This window comes from Anopheles cruzii, chromosome X (genome assembly GCF_943734635.1).
Source record: "Anopheles cruzii chromosome X, idAnoCruzAS_RS32_06, whole genome shotgun sequence".
Lineage (NCBI taxonomy): Eukaryota > Metazoa > Arthropoda > Insecta > Diptera > Culicidae > Anopheles > Anopheles cruzii.
The window spans coordinates 9,479,737-9,498,370 of record NC_069143.1 but is presented as its reverse complement, the minus strand read 5'-3'; the positions used below and the strand labels follow the sequence as shown (position 1 = coordinate 9,498,370).

At 53.7% G+C, this 18,634-nt stretch overlaps 2 protein-coding genes across 2 annotated transcripts; both read left to right on the top strand.

The window, feature by feature from the left end:
* Positions 1–7,991: 7,991 nt before the first annotated feature.
* On the top strand, positions 7,992–15,586 carry LOC128267131 (zinc finger SWIM domain-containing protein 8 homolog). Its single transcript, XM_053003922.1, has 8 exons — positions 7,992–8,200; positions 8,309–8,520; positions 8,631–9,037; positions 9,169–9,769; positions 9,863–14,505; positions 14,557–15,188; positions 15,260–15,409; positions 15,499–15,586. The coding sequence occupies exons 1-8, from the start codon at positions 7,992–7,994 to the stop codon at positions 15,557–15,559; spliced, it is 6,915 nt and encodes a 2,304-aa protein (XP_052859882.1). The 3' UTR covers positions 15,560–15,586.
* Positions 15,587–16,525: 939 nt separating this feature from the next.
* On the top strand, positions 16,526–17,868 carry LOC128267120 (putative cyclin-dependent serine/threonine-protein kinase DDB_G0272797/DDB_G0274007). The gene has a single exon (XM_053003911.1). It carries the CDS (start codon positions 16,526–16,528, stop codon positions 17,765–17,767), a length of 1,242 nt encoding a protein of 413 aa, XP_052859871.1. The 3' UTR covers positions 17,768–17,868.
* The last annotated feature ends 766 nt before the right edge of the window (positions 17,869–18,634 follow it).

The window sequence follows — 18,634 nt, the reverse complement described above, 5'->3', positions numbered from 1 at the left end:
GTACGAGTCGAAAGAAGCTACATAATAATAAAAACAAACTACGCACTCGGTGAGCTCCATACTGTCAAACTGCATCACCACCGACCGTAAGTGATGTAAGCGGTTTTTCCTAAGCAACGTTAGCATGGCTCAATAACGCTTATTTGTTGTTCAAACAATAGATCTGCCACTAGGCGATCGGTAAATTGGCATCGATGACGGTCCGTTTTTCTATGGCGGAGTAACTCAACCGCGGTGTGTTTCTCGTTCTTGCTAACTGCGGCTGAGGGCACTCATCATCCTTTGTTGGCTCTTCGTAATAATGTTATAATATGTAATAATATGTGTACAGTTGGTATCTACTCCCTAGATTATAGGGCCATTGTTATTTGCTTTTGAATGTTGATTTAATCCTTTCGTAAGAGAAACGTTGCCCTCTTTGTCACTGTAGTAGTTAATTCTTTACCAGTGATTCAAAGGTACAGAGCACTATTGCCCAGAGTAAGGGAGGTTTCAAAGCTTGCCGATGATAAAATACGATTTTTTTGTTTTCTACATAGAATTTTTTAGGTTCGGAAACTTTTAAAAAGCAAGGCCAGATTTGCCTACAGCAGACAGTCTAAGTCAGATCGTTCCTCTAAGATAAAAAATATCGTTTATGTCGGTTGACAAGAAGGGACTTCTTTCTCTTCTGAAGGATGAATGGCAGTTTGGCGGATAGAATAAAATTTGTGGTGAAGATATTCACTATACGTTTGTAAATTCGTTTTGAAGTTGATTTTCTGTGCCCACAATCTTTAATGCAATTAAAAACAACCGTCGTTTTCATAAACCTTGTGTAGTGTGCGTGAGTTTTGCGAACGTACTAGGCTGTTCAATAAGTTCGTATGGTCTGTAACAAAGGGCGGTGCAATGAGCCTAACTTGTTTTTGTTATATTGGTATACTCTGTTACGGGTATACGAATGTTGAAAGGACTCTACACCTGAAAGGTGGGGTTAAAAGGCGGGTTTCTGAGTTTAAACGTGGTCGTAGTAGCCTTCAGGATGATCCACGTCAAAAACGTAAAAAAACAGACACAACACCTGAAATCGTAGAAAAAATACAGGATATCGTATTGGAATATCGTCGAATCACTTAAAGAGATTTAGTCTAAGGCCTATAGCCATCTCATTACCAACATTAACCATCATTTTGACTGAAGTATTGGGTTTCAGCAAGTGGATTTTGTGCATTGAATCATCACTATGGATGAGACTAGGGTCTATCACTATGATTCTGAATCAAAACAAGTGGCTAAGGAGTGGTGTAGCTCCGGCTCCGAAACGAAACGGCTCAATGAATTCAAGTTCGAATTGCTAGGGTATCCACCGTATTTCCTAGATTTCGCCCCTGGCGACGTCCATCTGTTTTCAGACCTAAACAGTTCGTGCGCGGAAAGCGTTTTCCATCAAATGATGAGGTCATAACAGCTGCGGAAGCGTATTTTGAATGCTTTCCAGTTTTTCACTTCAGATATGGAATTTATAATTTGGAGTCTCGTGGGAACAAGTGTGTATTGATGTTCAGGGAGAATACAGTGTATTTCAAACCACAAAAATGTGTTTTTTTTATTATCGACCACACAAACTTATTGAACAGCCTAGTATACTGTACTCAGCTATGGCAGCCAACTGACTTATGCAGCAAGACAAGCAAAGGTTTTGAGGTTTTAAAAAGTAACATTATATCAATCTACTAATAAAATAAAAATCACGAGGCACTATGCTATTTTTTTGCTCATCCGGTTAGGTGGGTCAGTTGTTCGCCAAACTGTCAAAGAAGATGGTTGAACTTTCCGGTCAAACATGCAGGATTATGCTGAATATGCTGTATATGCTGAATGTGCTGAATGTGCTGAATATGCTGTGTCTAGGCACAGAAGCAGTGAACAATGAATTTCGTATGCTACAATGCTCGATGAAGCAGCGCTTCCATTGGTTGAATCAAACGTCAATACATAAGTTACTCTGATTGGTTGAATCGCTTTCCTGATGTCGTGAACGTTCCAATGTGTCAAATATCTTGCCCTCTGATTGGTGGAATATTCCGTGGTTATAGATGTGCGTTAGTATATGGAGCAGCAACATGTACAGAACGGTGGACCCGTGGGCCCATTGAACCCACCAGCTTTGTCTAGTCGCGGACTGCTGCAGACCTGGTCGCTGGATTTGGGCTCTTTATCGCCTTGTGCGTTTCGTTCGCAGTGTGTTTTCGGTAGCATACTACCAGTGTTGTCGGTGGAGGGAGTCGATCGGGGCCATTGCTGCTCAACTGATAAACGGTCAAGGAAAATCCCATCGCACAGCATCGAGAAACACCTTTCAACAACGCGAACGCCAGCGCCAGCCCGAGGAGGTGAGTGGCCTGAAAAACGAGAAAAAAAGTGTGTATGTGTGTGTGTGTGTGTTGCAGCACGGGATTTTTGGACGTACAACGGGGGAAAAAAACGCAACTACCGCGTTCGCTCTGTACTTTGTGATCCTTCGGCTCCGATGGACCAACAACAGAAGTATAGTGCTATTGACCACCCTACCACGCAGCTTCCACCACTGGTGGCCACAAGATGGCCGAAGATGTGAGCGCACGGTTGATGATTTGTGATCTCATTTAGCGCCTACGCTGAAATCACGAACGGGACATAGCACCGAGCGAAGGAGCGCGAAAACGAAAGAGATGCAAGTGGTTTGGACGAAAAGAGATAGTAATGCGGAAAAGAAGAAAAGAACAGAAAACAACATTTAGTGTCAGATCCGTAGAAGGTGCAAATTGTGAATACACATGACTCGCCGCTGGGCACCTCTCATTTGTCGGTGCACCTCCGTGCCTATTGATGTGTCTTAAACAGGGGCCCCGAGGCCAATTAGGTTGTGGTAAATCGGCTTCTTGCGGGGTACGAGCCGTGAAGTGTTCAGCATGGAAAATGGCGACCCTTGCCCTTGCTGTGCTCTGCCCTTCACTAGAATCCCCTGCTAGAAACAATGTGAAGCTCGCCTACTCTCGTCATGTTGCTGTCACCTTTGCATTACTCGATTCTAACGCCACGACTTCATTGTCAGCGTTAATTCTTCGGGAGGTCATGCACGTTTTGTAATATCCGTTAGCTACTAGTACTGTCTAAGCGTTGCTACATGATATCCGGACGGTACCTAGTCGTGGCTTCTCTATTTGTTAATTAGCAATGGATGACATAGACAACACCACTCGGTGTGTAATACATGCGCCGTCGGTTTGCGGAGCTTCATTTTTTTAAATATAGAGTTGATACTGACAGCTACCGCCACGCAGTTATTGCCAGAATACCTAGATATCTCTAAGGGAATAATGTACTCCAAGAGGCCAATGTTGGCAGGATTAGGATTTGGCCGATGTAAACAAACGCTTCCACCAACACCACTGAGTGTTCACGATTTTGGAGAATTCTAAAACAGGAATTCGAATAAGCAACAATTAGTACAACCGCAAACCTTGAATGTGTTTGGAAAATGTTTCCCCAACGGTGCTTTGAAGAAAGCACAAAAAATAGCCGCAAACAAGATAAAAAAAACTAGCCAAACCGAGACCACGTCGTTTCCAGGCGAAAAAAGCAGGCATTGCTCACGGTTTTCATGGATTTCCACTGTGTGGTGCATAGTGAATTCTTGCCAGACGGTACGACTGTCCACAAGGAGAGTTACCAAGTGTTTTCAGAGGTTCACGAGAGTCAATCCGTCAAAAACGCAAGGATTTGTTGGCTAACAACTCGTGGAGCTGTCGCCACCATAACGCACCACCCGCACAATGCCTTAATGTTTTGTGGCGAAAACAACACGAATGTCATCCATCAACAACCGAATTCAGCTGGTTCGGCCCTCTGAGAAGAACGCATTTCAGCGTCCGAGAGGAGATAATACCCTCGGTAGCAAAGGGGAGTCCCAAACACCGCGCGTAGTTACGTTTCCCTACTTGCAAAATACTAAAAAAGAGAGGAGATAATGCCAAAATCGAAGATGGCCCAAATGGAGATACCAAACATCGAGTTTCTGACATGTTTTGAGGATTGGATCAAGCGTTGGCACAAAAGTGCGTTTCAGTCCAAGGGGACTACTTTGAAGGAGACAATATCGATTTTGAACAATAAACAGACGTACATTTTACAGATCCGGGAACTCCCCATTGGACCCCGTTGTTTCGAGGACATTGAAAACTTTTTTAATAAATACACAGCTCGTGAAGCAAGTGTGAAGCCTTTGCATCTATGTTTTTATGTAATTTTGACAGTTCCATCGTATCCCGTACGCCCAATTGTCTGAGGCCCGATTTTTGTACGTTCCTTTGCCAACTATGTCCACGTCTGTTATACCTAACGCCATTAAGAGTTCAAACCATTCTTTGGGAGACCTTTTTTAACCTAAGGATTGTGAATCGGCGCTAGTCCACAGAAGTCCTTGTCCACATGAGCACGACTTCGCCACGATCCTGTTTTAGATCCGTATCGACAAACCTTCTGATCTTCCTGAACGGTTGCTACACTATCTTTAACAAAGGTCTGCAGGTTGATACGATTTAGACTGCCTGCAAGAGGCAGCATTTGACAATAATATCAATTTCAAACAAAAGCGCTCCGGTCCTGTTCTTGAGATGGTCCTGCCATGATCATCGACAGCGAGCTGTACGCACACCGGACGACGATCTCACAGTCTTGCAGCGTATACGTCTCGCCAGGCTAATCGCTGGGTTGATCATGTCATGAGTAGGGCGTACATCGGTCCAGCCTGTATAGTTTCTTAGTCCCTCCTTAAAATGCTAGAGCGGGTTTGCTAGAACCAGTTTGAATGTTCCTTTGATGCCGATCGGGACTAATGCGTTTATTTTTAAGTTGGCACCACTGTCACCAACTCTGGGAGATTCTAGTTGAGAATCATAGACAAGTATTTGTTTTGTATTTTATATTTTGGTACTTATACCTTTAGTAGAGCACATTAGTCCAGTTAAGCAATCCGAAATCGGCGAGACAATTGAAGGAATATATTTTTTGTTGCTTTACATTGCGCCACTGTACGAAGTGTTCCGGGGGAGGGATTGCATTACACAGCAGTGGCATCAAGAGGAGGAAAAATCCTGCACGTCTCAAAAGCACAACACCACGAATTCGAAAACTGCCACTGCGCGCTGTAAGCGAGCCGTCCTTCCGCGAGGACAGTGGTTGCGGCCAATTTCCGGTGAACAAATTAAATCTTGCTCTTCACCGTCCACGGCCTGTCCGAGCAAACCGAGTTCTCTTGAATCCGTTTCGCGTGTTCTTCGATCTTCTCTCTTTCTCTCATTCGTTCATTCACTCACTTTCTCCCCTCACCTCTCTCTCTCTATTTTTCTCTCTTTCCTTCATTCTATCTCGTGCGCGCGCGCCACAAGGGCTGTTTGAGAAACCTTTTTACAATCTCCCAAACAGTCCGGTTGGATCGTGTGCGTGTACGCGTAAGGACTGTATGCGAGCAGAAAGGGTTTTTCTTTCTTTTTTCGAACACTTGCTCAAACTACAACAAACAGTTACCAAAAAAATTAGGGACAGTTTGTTGGACGTGGACATGTTTGGAAACAGCACCCAAAATTTGTTGACAGTACACTACGAAGTTTGTTCATATTGTCTGATTTTTTTAGGTGTCCGGGACAAAATGTAAAACCCTGTAAATAAGGGAGCACCGAAGGTTTCCGCGTGTTTGCGATGTAATACGAAGATTTGTTGAAAGAAGGCAGAGAGGAAAGTAGTAGGATCGCGGCCGGAAAGTGGAAGCAGCAAGATGGGTTAGTCGTCCGCGGAAGACAAGTGTTACCAAGCCACCACAAGCACCAACAACCAAAGGGTGTACAAAACATGAGGAATAGAGTTTACAGATTTACTATAGAAGGGCGCGCATTCCTCTTCTGGATGATTTCTCTCTCTCTCTCTCTCTCTCTCTCTCTCTCTCTCTCTCTCTCTCTCTCTCTCTCTATCGCTTATCTTCTTTCTCTCATTCCTTCGTTCTCTCCTTGTAGCATTCATTTTTGGTTCTTTGTTGTTTGTCTCTCGGGGCCAAAGTCTTATGATGCGCTGTGCCTAGTGCACTGGTGTGCGTGTCAGGCGCGCGTAAGAAGTAGATATGAAAAGGCAGGATTGTAGAATTCGTTCAATCAGCAGAAAGGCTCTATCAGGCAGTGAAAGTATGGCCTATAGATAAAGTAGAGAGAAAGAGAAAGGCAGCCAGGCAGTGAGAGATAAAGTGAGGGAGAGCAAAGTAGAGAAAGAGAGCGAGAGAGAGAGAGACAGCTGAAAAGAAAGTGTGTGCTGTGGTGTGTGTCGACTATCTTATCAACTGCTGCGTGGAGCTTTTTAAAAGAGCCGCAGTATTTCACATTGCAGCGGCACAGACGCACAGACGCGCTTCTATACACGCATGCACGTTGGTCCTTTCAGGTACACATTGCCACACACACACACACACACACACACCCCTCGGGGCAACGAAAGAGAGAGAGGGCGTGTGAGCTATTGAAGATAGCAGTGAAAGGGAGAGCGAGAGAGCTCTCCTCGCTTGAACTGCAGCACACCTGTGCGCACCACCAGGGAAGAAAGAAGGAAATATTCCAGAAGCTGGACCATCCGGACGTGCGGACAGAACACGGTAAAGAGTGGGCAAAAAATCTGAGGAACAAGAAAAGAAGCATTCCCCATCGTGGTGGTGCACTCGACAGGCTGTGTGTCGGAATCGGTTCTTCGGTGTGGGGGCCAATTTCGAAAGCTCCCCGAGTCCTGCTGGTGCTGCTGCTTTGTGCTGTTGTTCCTTTGTGTGCGCGTTGCAGCCACGACGACAACGAGGACGAAATAGAAAGTGGTCGTGCATCGGAGGCAAAACACCACCGCAGCAGCAGGTCCTGCTGGGTCACCTAACGGTGATAGAGCACAGTGCATTGTCGATTGGATAAAGATGCTATGTAGTTTGAATGTCGTCCAAAGCACTGCGTACGGTAAAGAAAAGCTCGCGTCGATATCTTGCGCCTCTTCGTTCCCCTTTATGGTATGAACTGTGGATCCGTGCAAAGAAGCAAACAGGGCACTAGTTATGGGCGATAAGGTTTGAGGGACACTCACCCAAGGATTTGGAGTCAGACGATGGAAAGGGGATCTTCGCTACCGCCGCGAAGATGTGCAAGATTAATTATTAATGGTTTTTTTTTCGTTTTGCTTCCTTTCTTCTCACTGCAGCCAACTGTGTTTCGCGCGTAAAAAGTCCATACAGGCGGTTGGATCCACAACAAAGAATCGCGGCACACTTACGCACAAGTATGATATAAGCCTGGCGAATGCTAGTGGACGAGAGAGAGAAAGAGAGAGCGAGAGACAGTAACGAGAAGACTTCGCACAAATATGGCATAAACAGGAGTGGAGTGCATGAGCAACTCAGGGGGACGGTAACGTGTTTCGGCTCAAATCAGTAGACTGCATTTTTCTAGCGCAATAAGCCTGTGTTGGAGGCGGTTGGAGCCAGTGGAGCGTTATGAAACCACCAAGGACTAGAGGGAAAGTTGCCCAAAACTCTAGGGTATAAGCTTGCGAGCAGTGTAAGCGGAAATTCTTGAAAGCACGGCAGGACGAAGCCACAAACGACACGCACCCGAACGCTGGGGATCGTTGGAGATCGCTACGGCAAAGGATTCGCAAAGCGTAGTGACAACGGCATCATCACCTCCCTCGGCAGCAACGTAATAGCCGCCGCCACCACCACAGAGGATTTGCGAACCGAAACCCCAACCGGAAGTCTCGACCGTTACCGCTAGTAACTTGTGCAGCGAGCATCTCTCTCGCTCTTTTCGTTCTTCCGGGTAGCGCGGCGCCACACGGCTCATTCGTCTATCACGGCAACGTCCAGCCCGGGCAACAAAAGTGAGTCCAGCAGTGCCTATAGTAATCGTGTTGTTGGTACTGCTGCGGGCGACCACCGAGATGCTTTGGTAGCGATGGTAGCTGCTGGCCCTTCCTCTGCCGGCAGCAGCGGCAGCCAACAGCAGCAGGAGCCGATGAGTGTAAGCAATAACAATCACCACCACCGCAACAGCAACAGCAGCAGCAATAGTAACAATAATCCGCACATCAACAACGACGAACCGGATGGTCGAATAGGAGAATGGAATCCGGTCGTCGTGGCGGCGGGTGGCGCAGGATCGGCGCCAATGGCTGGTGGTAATGCTGCTGGTGCCGGCGCCAGCGGCGGCGGCGGCGGCGGCGGCGGCGGTGGTGGGAGCCACGACAACAGCGCTCCCGTCGTCCCCGGCAGTAACAATAATGCGGCGAACAACAACGGTAACAACAACGCGGAGGAGTTCGACCGGTTTAGCTTCGAGGACTCGGATCGCTTCGAGGAAGACTCGCTGTGCAGCTGGAGTTCCGAGCCGGAAAGTGTGTGCAACAACTGGCGCGGGTGGAAGAAGCCGACCGGCACGTCGAACACGTTCGGGTTCAACACCATGCGCCGCTCGAGCGATGGGGGTAAGTGGTTATTGGGTAGGTCGCCAGTGGTTAATTAGGAATCAGCAGCAGCAGCAGCAGCAAATGCGACCGACCGGGGCTAATGGAATCACGTTTTCACCCCGTTGCAGAGCTGTCCTCACTGACGGAGCTGGCCGCCCGGTGCGTCGCCACGTACATTCCGTTCGAGCTGGTCGAGGAACTGTACCCGCCGGTTCCGGAGCAGATGCAGCTGCGGATCGCTTTCTGGAGCTTCCCGGACAACGAGGAAGACATTCGGTTGTACTCGTGCCTCGCGAACAGCTCGGCGGATGAGTTTCACCGCGGCGAGCAGCTGTTCAAGAACCGAGCCGTCAAGGAGCCGCTACAGATCGGCTTCCACCTGTCGGCGACGGTCGTGCAGACGCAGCCGCGTAACCAGCACAACGTGGCGGTTACGTTCGATCGGCGACGAATATCGTCCTGCAGTTGCACCTGTCTCCCGACCGCCTACTGGTGTTCGCACGTCGTTGCCGTGTGTCTCTATCGGATCCATTGCGTAAGTAGATCCTACATCCTTCCTGATGTTCTGTTTCGTTCACTTTCGAGATTTTCTTTTACGATTGTTATCATGTCTTCGTTTCGCGTGTGTTTATTTTTTCCTCTTCCATCTTTTGCGATTACTTTTAGCCCACCAAAGTAAGCCTACGTGCGCCGGTATCGGAGTCACTGTTGCGGCTGCAGCGCGATCAGCTGCAAAAGTTTGCCCAGTATTTGATCAGCGAGCTCTCGCAGCAGATCCTCCCCATCGCCCAGCGCATCCTGGACGAGCTGCTGAGCACGCAGCCGACCACGATCAACACGGTGTGCGGTGCACCCGATCCGACCGCCGGTGCGTCGGTGAACGACCAAACGAACTGGTATCTGGACGAGAAGACGCTGCACGATAACATTAAGAAGATACTGATCAAATTCTGCCTCCCGACGCCGATGGTGTTCAGTGATGTGAACTACCTGACCAACTCGGCGCCACCCGCCGCGGCCGAATGGAGCTCGCTGTTGCGCCCGTTGCGAGGCCGCGAACCGGAGGGTATGTGGAATCTGCTGTCGATCGTGCGCGAAATGTACCGGCGGTGCGATCGGAATGCGATTCGGCTGCTGGAGATCATCACCGAGGAGGTGATGGCCTGCGATCAGATACTGGTGTGGTGGTTCAACATCAAACTGGCCCTCCTCGTTGGCTCCAACGGTCACGGGGGTGGCGGCGGAGGAGGAGGAGGCGGTGGTGGTGGTGGTGGTGGCGGCGGTGGAGGTGGCGGCGGAGGAGGTGGTGGTAGTGGCGGTGGAGGCGGCGGTGGCGGTGGAGGCGGCGGTGGTGGCGGAGGTGGGGGCAAGCATGGTAACACGCACAGCAACTCGAACGCGACCCAGCACGCCTGTGCGTCGCTGTGCGACGAGATCGTGGTGCTGTGGCGGTTGGCCGCCCTCAACCCGGGCCTGGCGCCGGACGAGCGGGACATGCTGCACGCACAGTTCACCAGCTGGCACCTGAAGATCATCGACCGGGTCACGAAGAACATGGTGGCATCGTCGTCGCACAGCAGCAAGCAGCAACAGAATATGCGCAACGACACGGAACTGTTTGCCGGGTTCAAGCCGGCCATCGAGGCGTGCTACCTTGACTGGGAAGACTATCCGATCGAGGGGGTAACGCACACGCAGGACACCAACCCGATGTACCACTGTCCGTTTACGTGCTTCAAGCAGAACATTGAATCGAAGTCCGAAACGGCCGGCCCGGGCCAGGTGAACGCTAGTCAGGCCGTGCTGCACAGCAACGTGAAGGCGTTCCAGCTGATGCCCCATCACCACCATCACCATCACCACAGTTTCCACGGTCACTATCACCATCAACAGCAGCAGCAGCAGCAGCAACAACAACATCAACACGGTTTGCTGCGCGCAACGGGGGCCAGTAGCCATCAATATTCGGTTGCGGCAATCAACAGCTCCTCCTTGGTGGGGCGCAACGGGGCTGGTGCCTGTGCGGACGGTGGTACAAGCGTTGCTGGTAGCAACGACAACAGTCACCATCACACAGCGGCTTACCAACCCTTGTCAGTAGCCGGAACGAGTAGTTTTAGCGAAAAGTCTACCAACTCGGCTGAGATGATTGGAGCACTGGCAAAGCTGGGCGTCTCGGTCTCGAAGCCAGCTGCTACTGGAGGTGACCGTGGAGGCGCGGCTTCGGGTGCCGGGAGCGGCGGAGATCGTGACGTTTGCACCAAAAACCAACATCGGCGTACTCACCGCGACCGAGCGTATGGATCGTTCAGCAAGAGCACCAACAGTAGCAGCGACAGTGTCCCGGATCGTCTGGTACACCAGCAGCAGGTAGCAGCGGTCGGTGGAACCAGCGCTGGTGAACGAAGCGAATCGATGAGTACAGCTTCTGTTGCTTCCGCTGGTGGCACTGGTGCTTCGGAGAGTAAAACTGCCGACGCGACGGGTTGCGGCACCGGTAACCGATCGAGCGTCAGCAGCGAAGGGTTCTGCGAGAACGAAGACGATCTGCCGGGTCCGGTCGGCTTACCGACTGCTGAACTCATCAAAAAGCCTCCCGACGGTGGTGCTGTCGAGGAGGCAGCGTCGACGGCAGCACCCGGAGAAGGCACTGGACCGCCACCGCCTCCTCCTACCAACTTGCTGCTGAGTGTGAGCAACTCGTCGACCAGCTCGGCATCCTCTTCGTCGTCCAGCTCGGCGACCGGCGGCGATGCGCTGAAGAAGAAAAAGTCCTCCGGTGGTGAGGTGGCGTCGTCCCGTTCGAGTGACTCGAGCAACGAAAACAGCATCCTGAACGATATGAACAATTACGAAATTTCCGGCAACATCAAGCTGTACGAGGTGCTCAACGTCGTCGAACCGGAACAGTCCGGGGAGGAGATCGTGGAGCCGGTGGTAGCGGTCAGCAGCGGTAGTGCCGCCGGCGTTAAGCGTCGTAACAGTGCCAAACAACAGCCAGCGACAGCGTCGGGGTCGGGTCAGGAACCGCACGTCCCCGCTGACGGGCGGCCGAAGGAGGCGATCGAAGGAGTAGCGTCTAGCAGTGCCGCCGGTGACAGCACGGTCGTGGATAAGTCTGCCGCACCGGTTGGGCAACATAAACCGGTCCGCCAGCAGCAGCAGCACCATCAGCAGTCATCAGCGGCCGGTGGACCGCAGGAACCGAAACATCATCAACAGCAGCAACAGCAGGTGTTTTCGAACCTCAAGCCCTCGGAAGACGCCTGGGATATACTGTTTGCCCGGGCGGAAGGATTGCACGCCCACGGGCACGGTCGCGAAGCGTGCACGCTCGGTGTGCGGCTTGCCGAAGAGATGCTCGCCAATCCGCCGAATCTGATGATTGACCTGCCACCACCGCCGAAGAAGAAGGGCAAGAAACACAACATCAATCCCATCTCGCACCAGCTGAGCGTGCTGGCGTCGGCCACCCTGTCCAAGTGTGCCTTTCTCTGTACGGTGCTGGCGGAAAACTCCGAACACTACCACCTCGCGTTCCGGGTGTGCATCTTTGGACTGGAGATGTGCCGACCACCGGCCAGCACCAAGCCGCTCGAGGTGAAGCTCGCCAACCAGGAGTCGGACCTGCTGGCTCTGCTGAAGCGCATCCCGCTTGGCAGTGCCGAGCTTCGGAAGATTCGCGAGCGTGCCGAGCAGCTGCGCGACGGTACGCTGAAGTCACGCGGTGAAGCCCTGCTGCCGATCATGCTGGCGAGCTTCATCTTCGATGCGCTCGTGATGCCATCGGTGGTGGGGCGCGAAAACCGCATGAAGGTGATGAGCAGCCCGTACCGGTTGCCGACGGACGAGAACTGGGGCTTTGAGGCAGCGGTCGCTTCGCTCGGCTTGAAAGCAAACGTCTCGGAGGCCGAGCATCCGCTGCTGTGCGAGGGAACCCGCCGGCAGCGCGGTGACCTCGCGCTAACGCTGCTCGCGTACTACAAGGACGAACCGCGCAAAATCTGTCGCATCATGGAGAAGCTGCTGGACCGGGAGATTCATGTGCTCATCAAGACACCCCTCCTGCCGTCGTACTACTCGAACAATCCGCCAACGCGTAGCCAAACGTCACAGTTGTTGCGGCTCGATGAGTACGAAGGTCACAACGGTAATGGTCAGCTGCAGCAACAGCAACAACAGTTCTCAAATCATGGCAGTGCTGCGGGTGCTGGTGGTGGAAGCAGCAGTAGTGTCGGCAGCACGGAGCAACCCCTGGCCGGTGGCCATCATGTGCCGGGACAGCAAGACTTTGCACTGGTCAACAGCAGCCGCCCGCAAAGCAGCACGAGCGCTGAGGCGGCTGAACTCAATATCGGTGGACTCAGCATAACCGGTGCCAGTGCCAGTGGCAGCGCTGGTGGTGGCGGCACAAGTGCTCCCGCTCTGACCGGAAACACGGCGGCCGCCTCCTACGGTGGTATGATTGGTCAAACAGGGAAAACCACTACCACTCCCTCGGCCGCCGCCGCCACCACCACCAGCACAACGACAACGACGACGGCTGGCGGAGGGAGTGTTGCGTCGTCTTCCGCGCCCACGACGTCCGCCGTAACGACGACCCGCTCGAAGGACTCGCGGTACAAGGGCAAACGGGCGTACCCGTCGATCCCGAACCAACCGTCCGAGGCGAGCGCACACTTTATGTTCGAGCTCGCCAAGAACGTTCTGACGAAGGCGGGCGGTACCTCGTCGACGTCGCTCTTCACGCAAGCGACCACCAACCAGAACCACCAGGGCCCACACCGGGGCCTGCACATGTGCGCCTTCCAGCTGGGCCTATACGCGCTCGGGCTGCACAACTGCGTCAGCTCGAACTGGCTGTCGCGCACGTACTCGTCGCACGTATCCTGGATCATCGGCCAGGCGATGGACATCGGGGCACCCGCCATCTCCTTCCTGATCGACACCTGGGAGGGTCACCTGACGCCACCGGAGGCGGCCGGTATGGCTGACCGGGCTTCGTCGCGTGGCTGGGACAGCAACATGGTGAACCCGGCGGCCGAGCTGGCGCTGTCGGTGTTGCCGCACGCGGCCGCCCTCAATCCGAACGAGATCCAACGGGCGATCCTGCAGTGCAAGGAGCAGAGCGATCGGATGCTCGAGCGTGCCTGCCTCACGGTGGAGAACGCCGCCAAGGGTGGGGGCGTGTACCCGGAGGTGCTGTTTCAGGTGTCCCGTTACTGGTACGAGCTGTTCCTGCGGAACACGCCGGGCGGTGAGCTGGAAGCGGCCTCGGAGGAGCAACACCACGAGCAGTTCGGTCACGGTCACTTTATGTCGCTCATGGACGTGACCGAACTGGCCGGTGGAGGGGGTGCAGGAGGGAGCGGTGCAGGTGTGCTGTCGGGAGGAGCTGGTCTCCAGCCGCAACCACAGCAGCAGCAGCAGGGGCCGGTGGTGGTGAACGCTACGCCTTCGCAACCATTTCAACCGGTGACCACCCTCGCCCCGATCGCCCTGTCCCCGTACGGGTACAGTTTTCCCTGCCAGAGCGCCATCTACCACCAGAATCTGCCCTATCCGCACCCGGCCGCTGCTGCCGCCGCTGCAGCCGCAGCCGCAGCAGCCGCTGCCAACCAGATGCAAATGTACATCACGACACCACCCCAGTTTCAGTACCCGCCACCACCACCGCCGGCACACGCTGGTGGCCCGACGGTGTCCGCGCCGGGGCAGCAACAGCAGGGGCAGCAACAACAGCAGCAACCACCCCCACCACTAGTCGGCGGCTATCAGCAGCCTCCGCTCGGTGCCGCCGCTTACCAGTCGATGCAGGGTGCGCTGGGGGCACCACCGCAGGGTTACGGCACCCCCCAACAGTACCCGGGTCCACCGGCAAACGCTGCCCAAGCCAAGATGCAGCCCAATCTGCAGCAGTTCTACGGTGCAGCCGCACCAGGGGGAGGCGGTGGTCCGCCGGTCCCATCGCAGCTGGCTCAACAACTACCGACCGTGGCAGCGGTGGCCGCCGTTGCCGCCGCCCAAGTATCGGCCCAGCAGCAGCAACAGCAGCCACAGCAGCAGCAGCAGCAGCAGCAGCAGCAGCAGCAGCAGCAGCAGCAGATGGGTCCACCACCGGGAGGCGCACAGCAGCAACCGCCGTCGGGCGTCATGGGAGGACCGAACAGCGGTTTGCGGCCTCAGCCCGGTTCCGGCTCGCCGTATGCGCCGTACAGCGGCGGCACCGGCCCGCAGCAGCAGCAACAGCAACAGCACCTGTTGCCCGCCATCGGAAACGCTGGATCGGCGTCTGGTGGCGGCGGCAGTGGTGGCCCAAGCAGGCCTCGCCATCCGCCCCAGTTCACGCCCACGCAGCTGCGCTATCTGCTGGCGGCCTACAACGCCGGCATGCTGGCGCTAGAGACGCTCGCCCGGCGTGTGCACGATGACCGGCCGCAGGCCAAGTATGCCCGCAACCCGCCGTACGGCGAGGACGTCAAGTGGTTGCTTGGGATCTCGAAGAATCTCGGCACGCAGTATCTGCACCAGTTCTGCATCTGCGTCGTCAACTCGATCGTCAGCCCGTTCGTGCTGCACGAGGTTGCGCTCGAATCGGCCCGCTATCTGGCCCGCAACAATCCCGCGCTCGTGATGCACCATCTGCGGGCCGCGCTTACACCCCTGATGAACAAGTGCCAGAGCATGTACGTGTGTGCGTGAACCGCTCCCCAACCGACCGACGACTGATAACGGTACCATTTTGTCCTCCTCGCAGGTATTTCCAATGCATTCACCAGAAGCTATATCATTTAACGGTGCCGGATTACGAGGACTTTACCAGCACGATCCTGTCGGCGCGCAACGCGTTCACGATCACACCCGAAGGCACGGCACAATTCAAAGACTGGTTGCAGTCGATCAAACGGTAATAGGCAGCGAGCCGAGGCGAGGGTGTAGCGTTCGTTTCCTTATGTCTTTCGCTCTCTCTCTCTCTCTCTCTCTTCCATTCGGTAGCTCAAAATCGTGTAAGAAAGAATTGTGGACGCAAATCAATGCTGCCCTGAACTCAAAATGACACAGACTGGACTCGATCGGTGCGGAGTTAAACCTCGTCCTGGCGGCGGCCGCATCGTCAACAAACTCCACCACAACCCCCCTCGTCGTGAGCAACGGCAGCGGCAACGGTGTCAACAATAGTGGCGGTGGCGGTGGCGGTGGCGGCGGTTATCAGTACCTGTCCGGTCACATTATCGCCAAAGCAGGAGAGCATCATCACCATCATCATCATCATCCGCAGCAGCAGCCTCCGCAGCAGCAGAATGGCTCCGGTGGCGATTCCCCTCCCGGTGCTGCACAACCATCCTCGTCCGCTACGCTGGGGCCAGATGCTCCTCCTCCTCCGCCGCCACCACTGCTGTTTGTACCATCGACGGTAGCCGGTAGCGAGCCGGAGCACGGTGTTGAAGCTGAACAGAGTGGCCCGAGCCCGAGCCGAACGACATCGGGCTTCGGGCAGCAGCAGCAACCGTCGCCGGTGTTTCTAGCGATGTCTTCCCCGCGTACGGTTAACCCATCACTGCCACCGAACAGCGCTGCTACTGTCAAGCAGCAGCCTGTAAAGTCCCTTCCGAAGCAGGCCGCTCGTTCCTCCACAGGCGCATATCACTTCTCTTCGCCTCCAGCCTCCTCACCCCCAGTGGAAGCTACCTTAACGACACCGGCTGGCTGCGTCGCAGTAGACACTAGCAGTCACCGGAGTCAGTCAATGGACAGCCAACCGGTAGCAACATTTTCGGGCGGTGCCAAAGGACGGGCACCAACCGCACACCCAAATGCCGGCGCTAGTGTTCGCACTCAACAACCGCGAGCTGGGCGGGGTGTGGGAAGCAGCAAAAGCGGCACCCAACCGGAGGCAGCAGAGGTACGGAAAGTACACCATTTTCCACCTCAGGGAAGGACTCAGAATGGGCCCACTGACGGGGGATCGTCTACTAGCGTAGTGAGCGGTGTTGAAGTCGATCCGGCTGCCAGCGAAAGATGCATGGTCCCGCGAGACCATGAACAGAATCTTCTGAAACCTGCTGAACAAGTTGTTGCGGCAAAGCATAAATCGAAGCAAAAGCAACCGAAACAATCGGCTCAGAGTGTGCCAGCATCTACCGCCAGCATCGGACAGCAGCACTATCAGCAACACTTTTCGCCAGTGGGCGCCAAGTTGCCACTAACGACGCAGCACAAGATTCAGCCCAAGACAACCGTAGCCGCCTCGCAGGCACCACCGGCGGCCACAGTTGTTGTTGCCCCACAAACGAAACCTCAACCAGTTCTCAACCACCACCATCAGCAACAGCATCGGCATCATCAGCATCACCCTCCGGGCCTCGTCCCCGGCCAAGCATTTAATCTGGCTGCGGCGGCTCACATTCAACAGCAACTGCGACAACCCGTTCACTTGCAGCCGCCACAGCGGCATCTTCATAACCAGCACCAGCAGCAGCAGCAGCAGCAACCTTCGGCGCCTCCACCATCGCTCCTGGCAACAACAACAACAGTAAATCACGTACAACAGATACAACAACCAGCAGTATCAGCAGCAGCACCGTCGCTAACGTCGATGTTGCCTGCCCTTCAGACGCAACAACCACAGCAACAACATATGCATCATCACCATCATCATTTGCACAAGCAGCCGTGTCAGCCACCGCATCCACTAGCATCATCGGTTACGCAACCACTCCACCACTCTCACCAGCACTCTCAGCCACAGCTTCGCCAACTCCACCAGCTTCATCAGCTGCAACAACACCACCACCGTCAGCAGCAGCATCACCATCAGCACCATCAATATCAGCATCAGCACCGACATCAGCATCAACATCAGCATCACCATCACCACCATCAACAACAACCACAACAACAACTACCGCAACAGCAATATCAACCACCGCATTTGCATCAACCTTCACCGACCCAACCGTCGGCGGCGGCTGCTGCCGCTGCCGCTGCTGCTGCTGCTGCTGCTGCGTCGGTTGCAACGGCAGCCGCACCGCACCATCACCATCAGCAACCACGGCAAAGTATCAACTTGAACGTCAACCATCACGTCATCTCGGCCCCGATCGTAGTGGACTTCTCCAACTTGACCGTCAACTGCGTACAGCTGCAGGAGGCTCAGCATTCGAATCCTATCGCGGCCGCGGCCGCCGCAATGGCGGCTGGCTACGGAGCAGCTGCTGCCGCTGCCGCTTCCGTACCCGCCGCCATCGGACGTGTGGCAAAATAATTACAGGATTACAGGGGGCGACGATGATGATGCTGCTGCTGATTCGGTTGGTTTTTGTTCTGGGGCACATTCTACGATGCTATAGGCTACCGTTTATCCCTCCTTCAAGTTCAGATATTTTTTTTCGGCCCGTGGTTTTGGTTTTATTTTCTTCAGCCACAGTCTACACAATCACAGAGCTGCTTGTTGGTGCTCCTGTTCAGCCCGCTACACGACGCTGCATTGGGATTGAACGAAAATCAGCCCACAGAGGGTGGGGGGAACATGGGAAAGTAAAGCAATACCTTTACACAGCTAGTCCGTTATAGTCGCTCTCCGCCGCTCGGCTTCTCCTACCTCTTGCGTACGGTTGTCGCGAATTAAACACGACACGAACGGTGTAAAGCCACCATTTGTCGACACAGTGTCGTCAATGCTCAATCTCAGTTTAGCTCCGGCTTGCGAGCGCCGGCCCGTGGGGTGGGCGTTCGTGTCTGAAAGACTTTTAACGCTGACGCGGGTTTTTAAAAGCCAATTCTCTCATGGTGTTCAACGCTTAGAATTATTGTGATTAAATTTTACTAGTTTACTTTGCCCTTTTTCGCTGTCGTACATCAAGTTGTGTTTCACCTTTTAGTAAAATTTTAGTACCTACCTAACCACGTGAGGTTATTTTAACACGTGAGCACACATTGAACAGGCGAAATTTTAATTTTTATAAACTAGGAGTCTTTTATTGCTGATTTTTTGTCGGTTTCGTTTTATTTTACATTTTCTTCTGTCATCTCCTCCGCCGTGTACCGTGCCGTGCGCAGTGTGCGCGGCGAAAAAGACAAAAGAAATAGGAAACGTCCTGCGTGTGGCGCGCGCGCCTCGGGGGGAAAAATT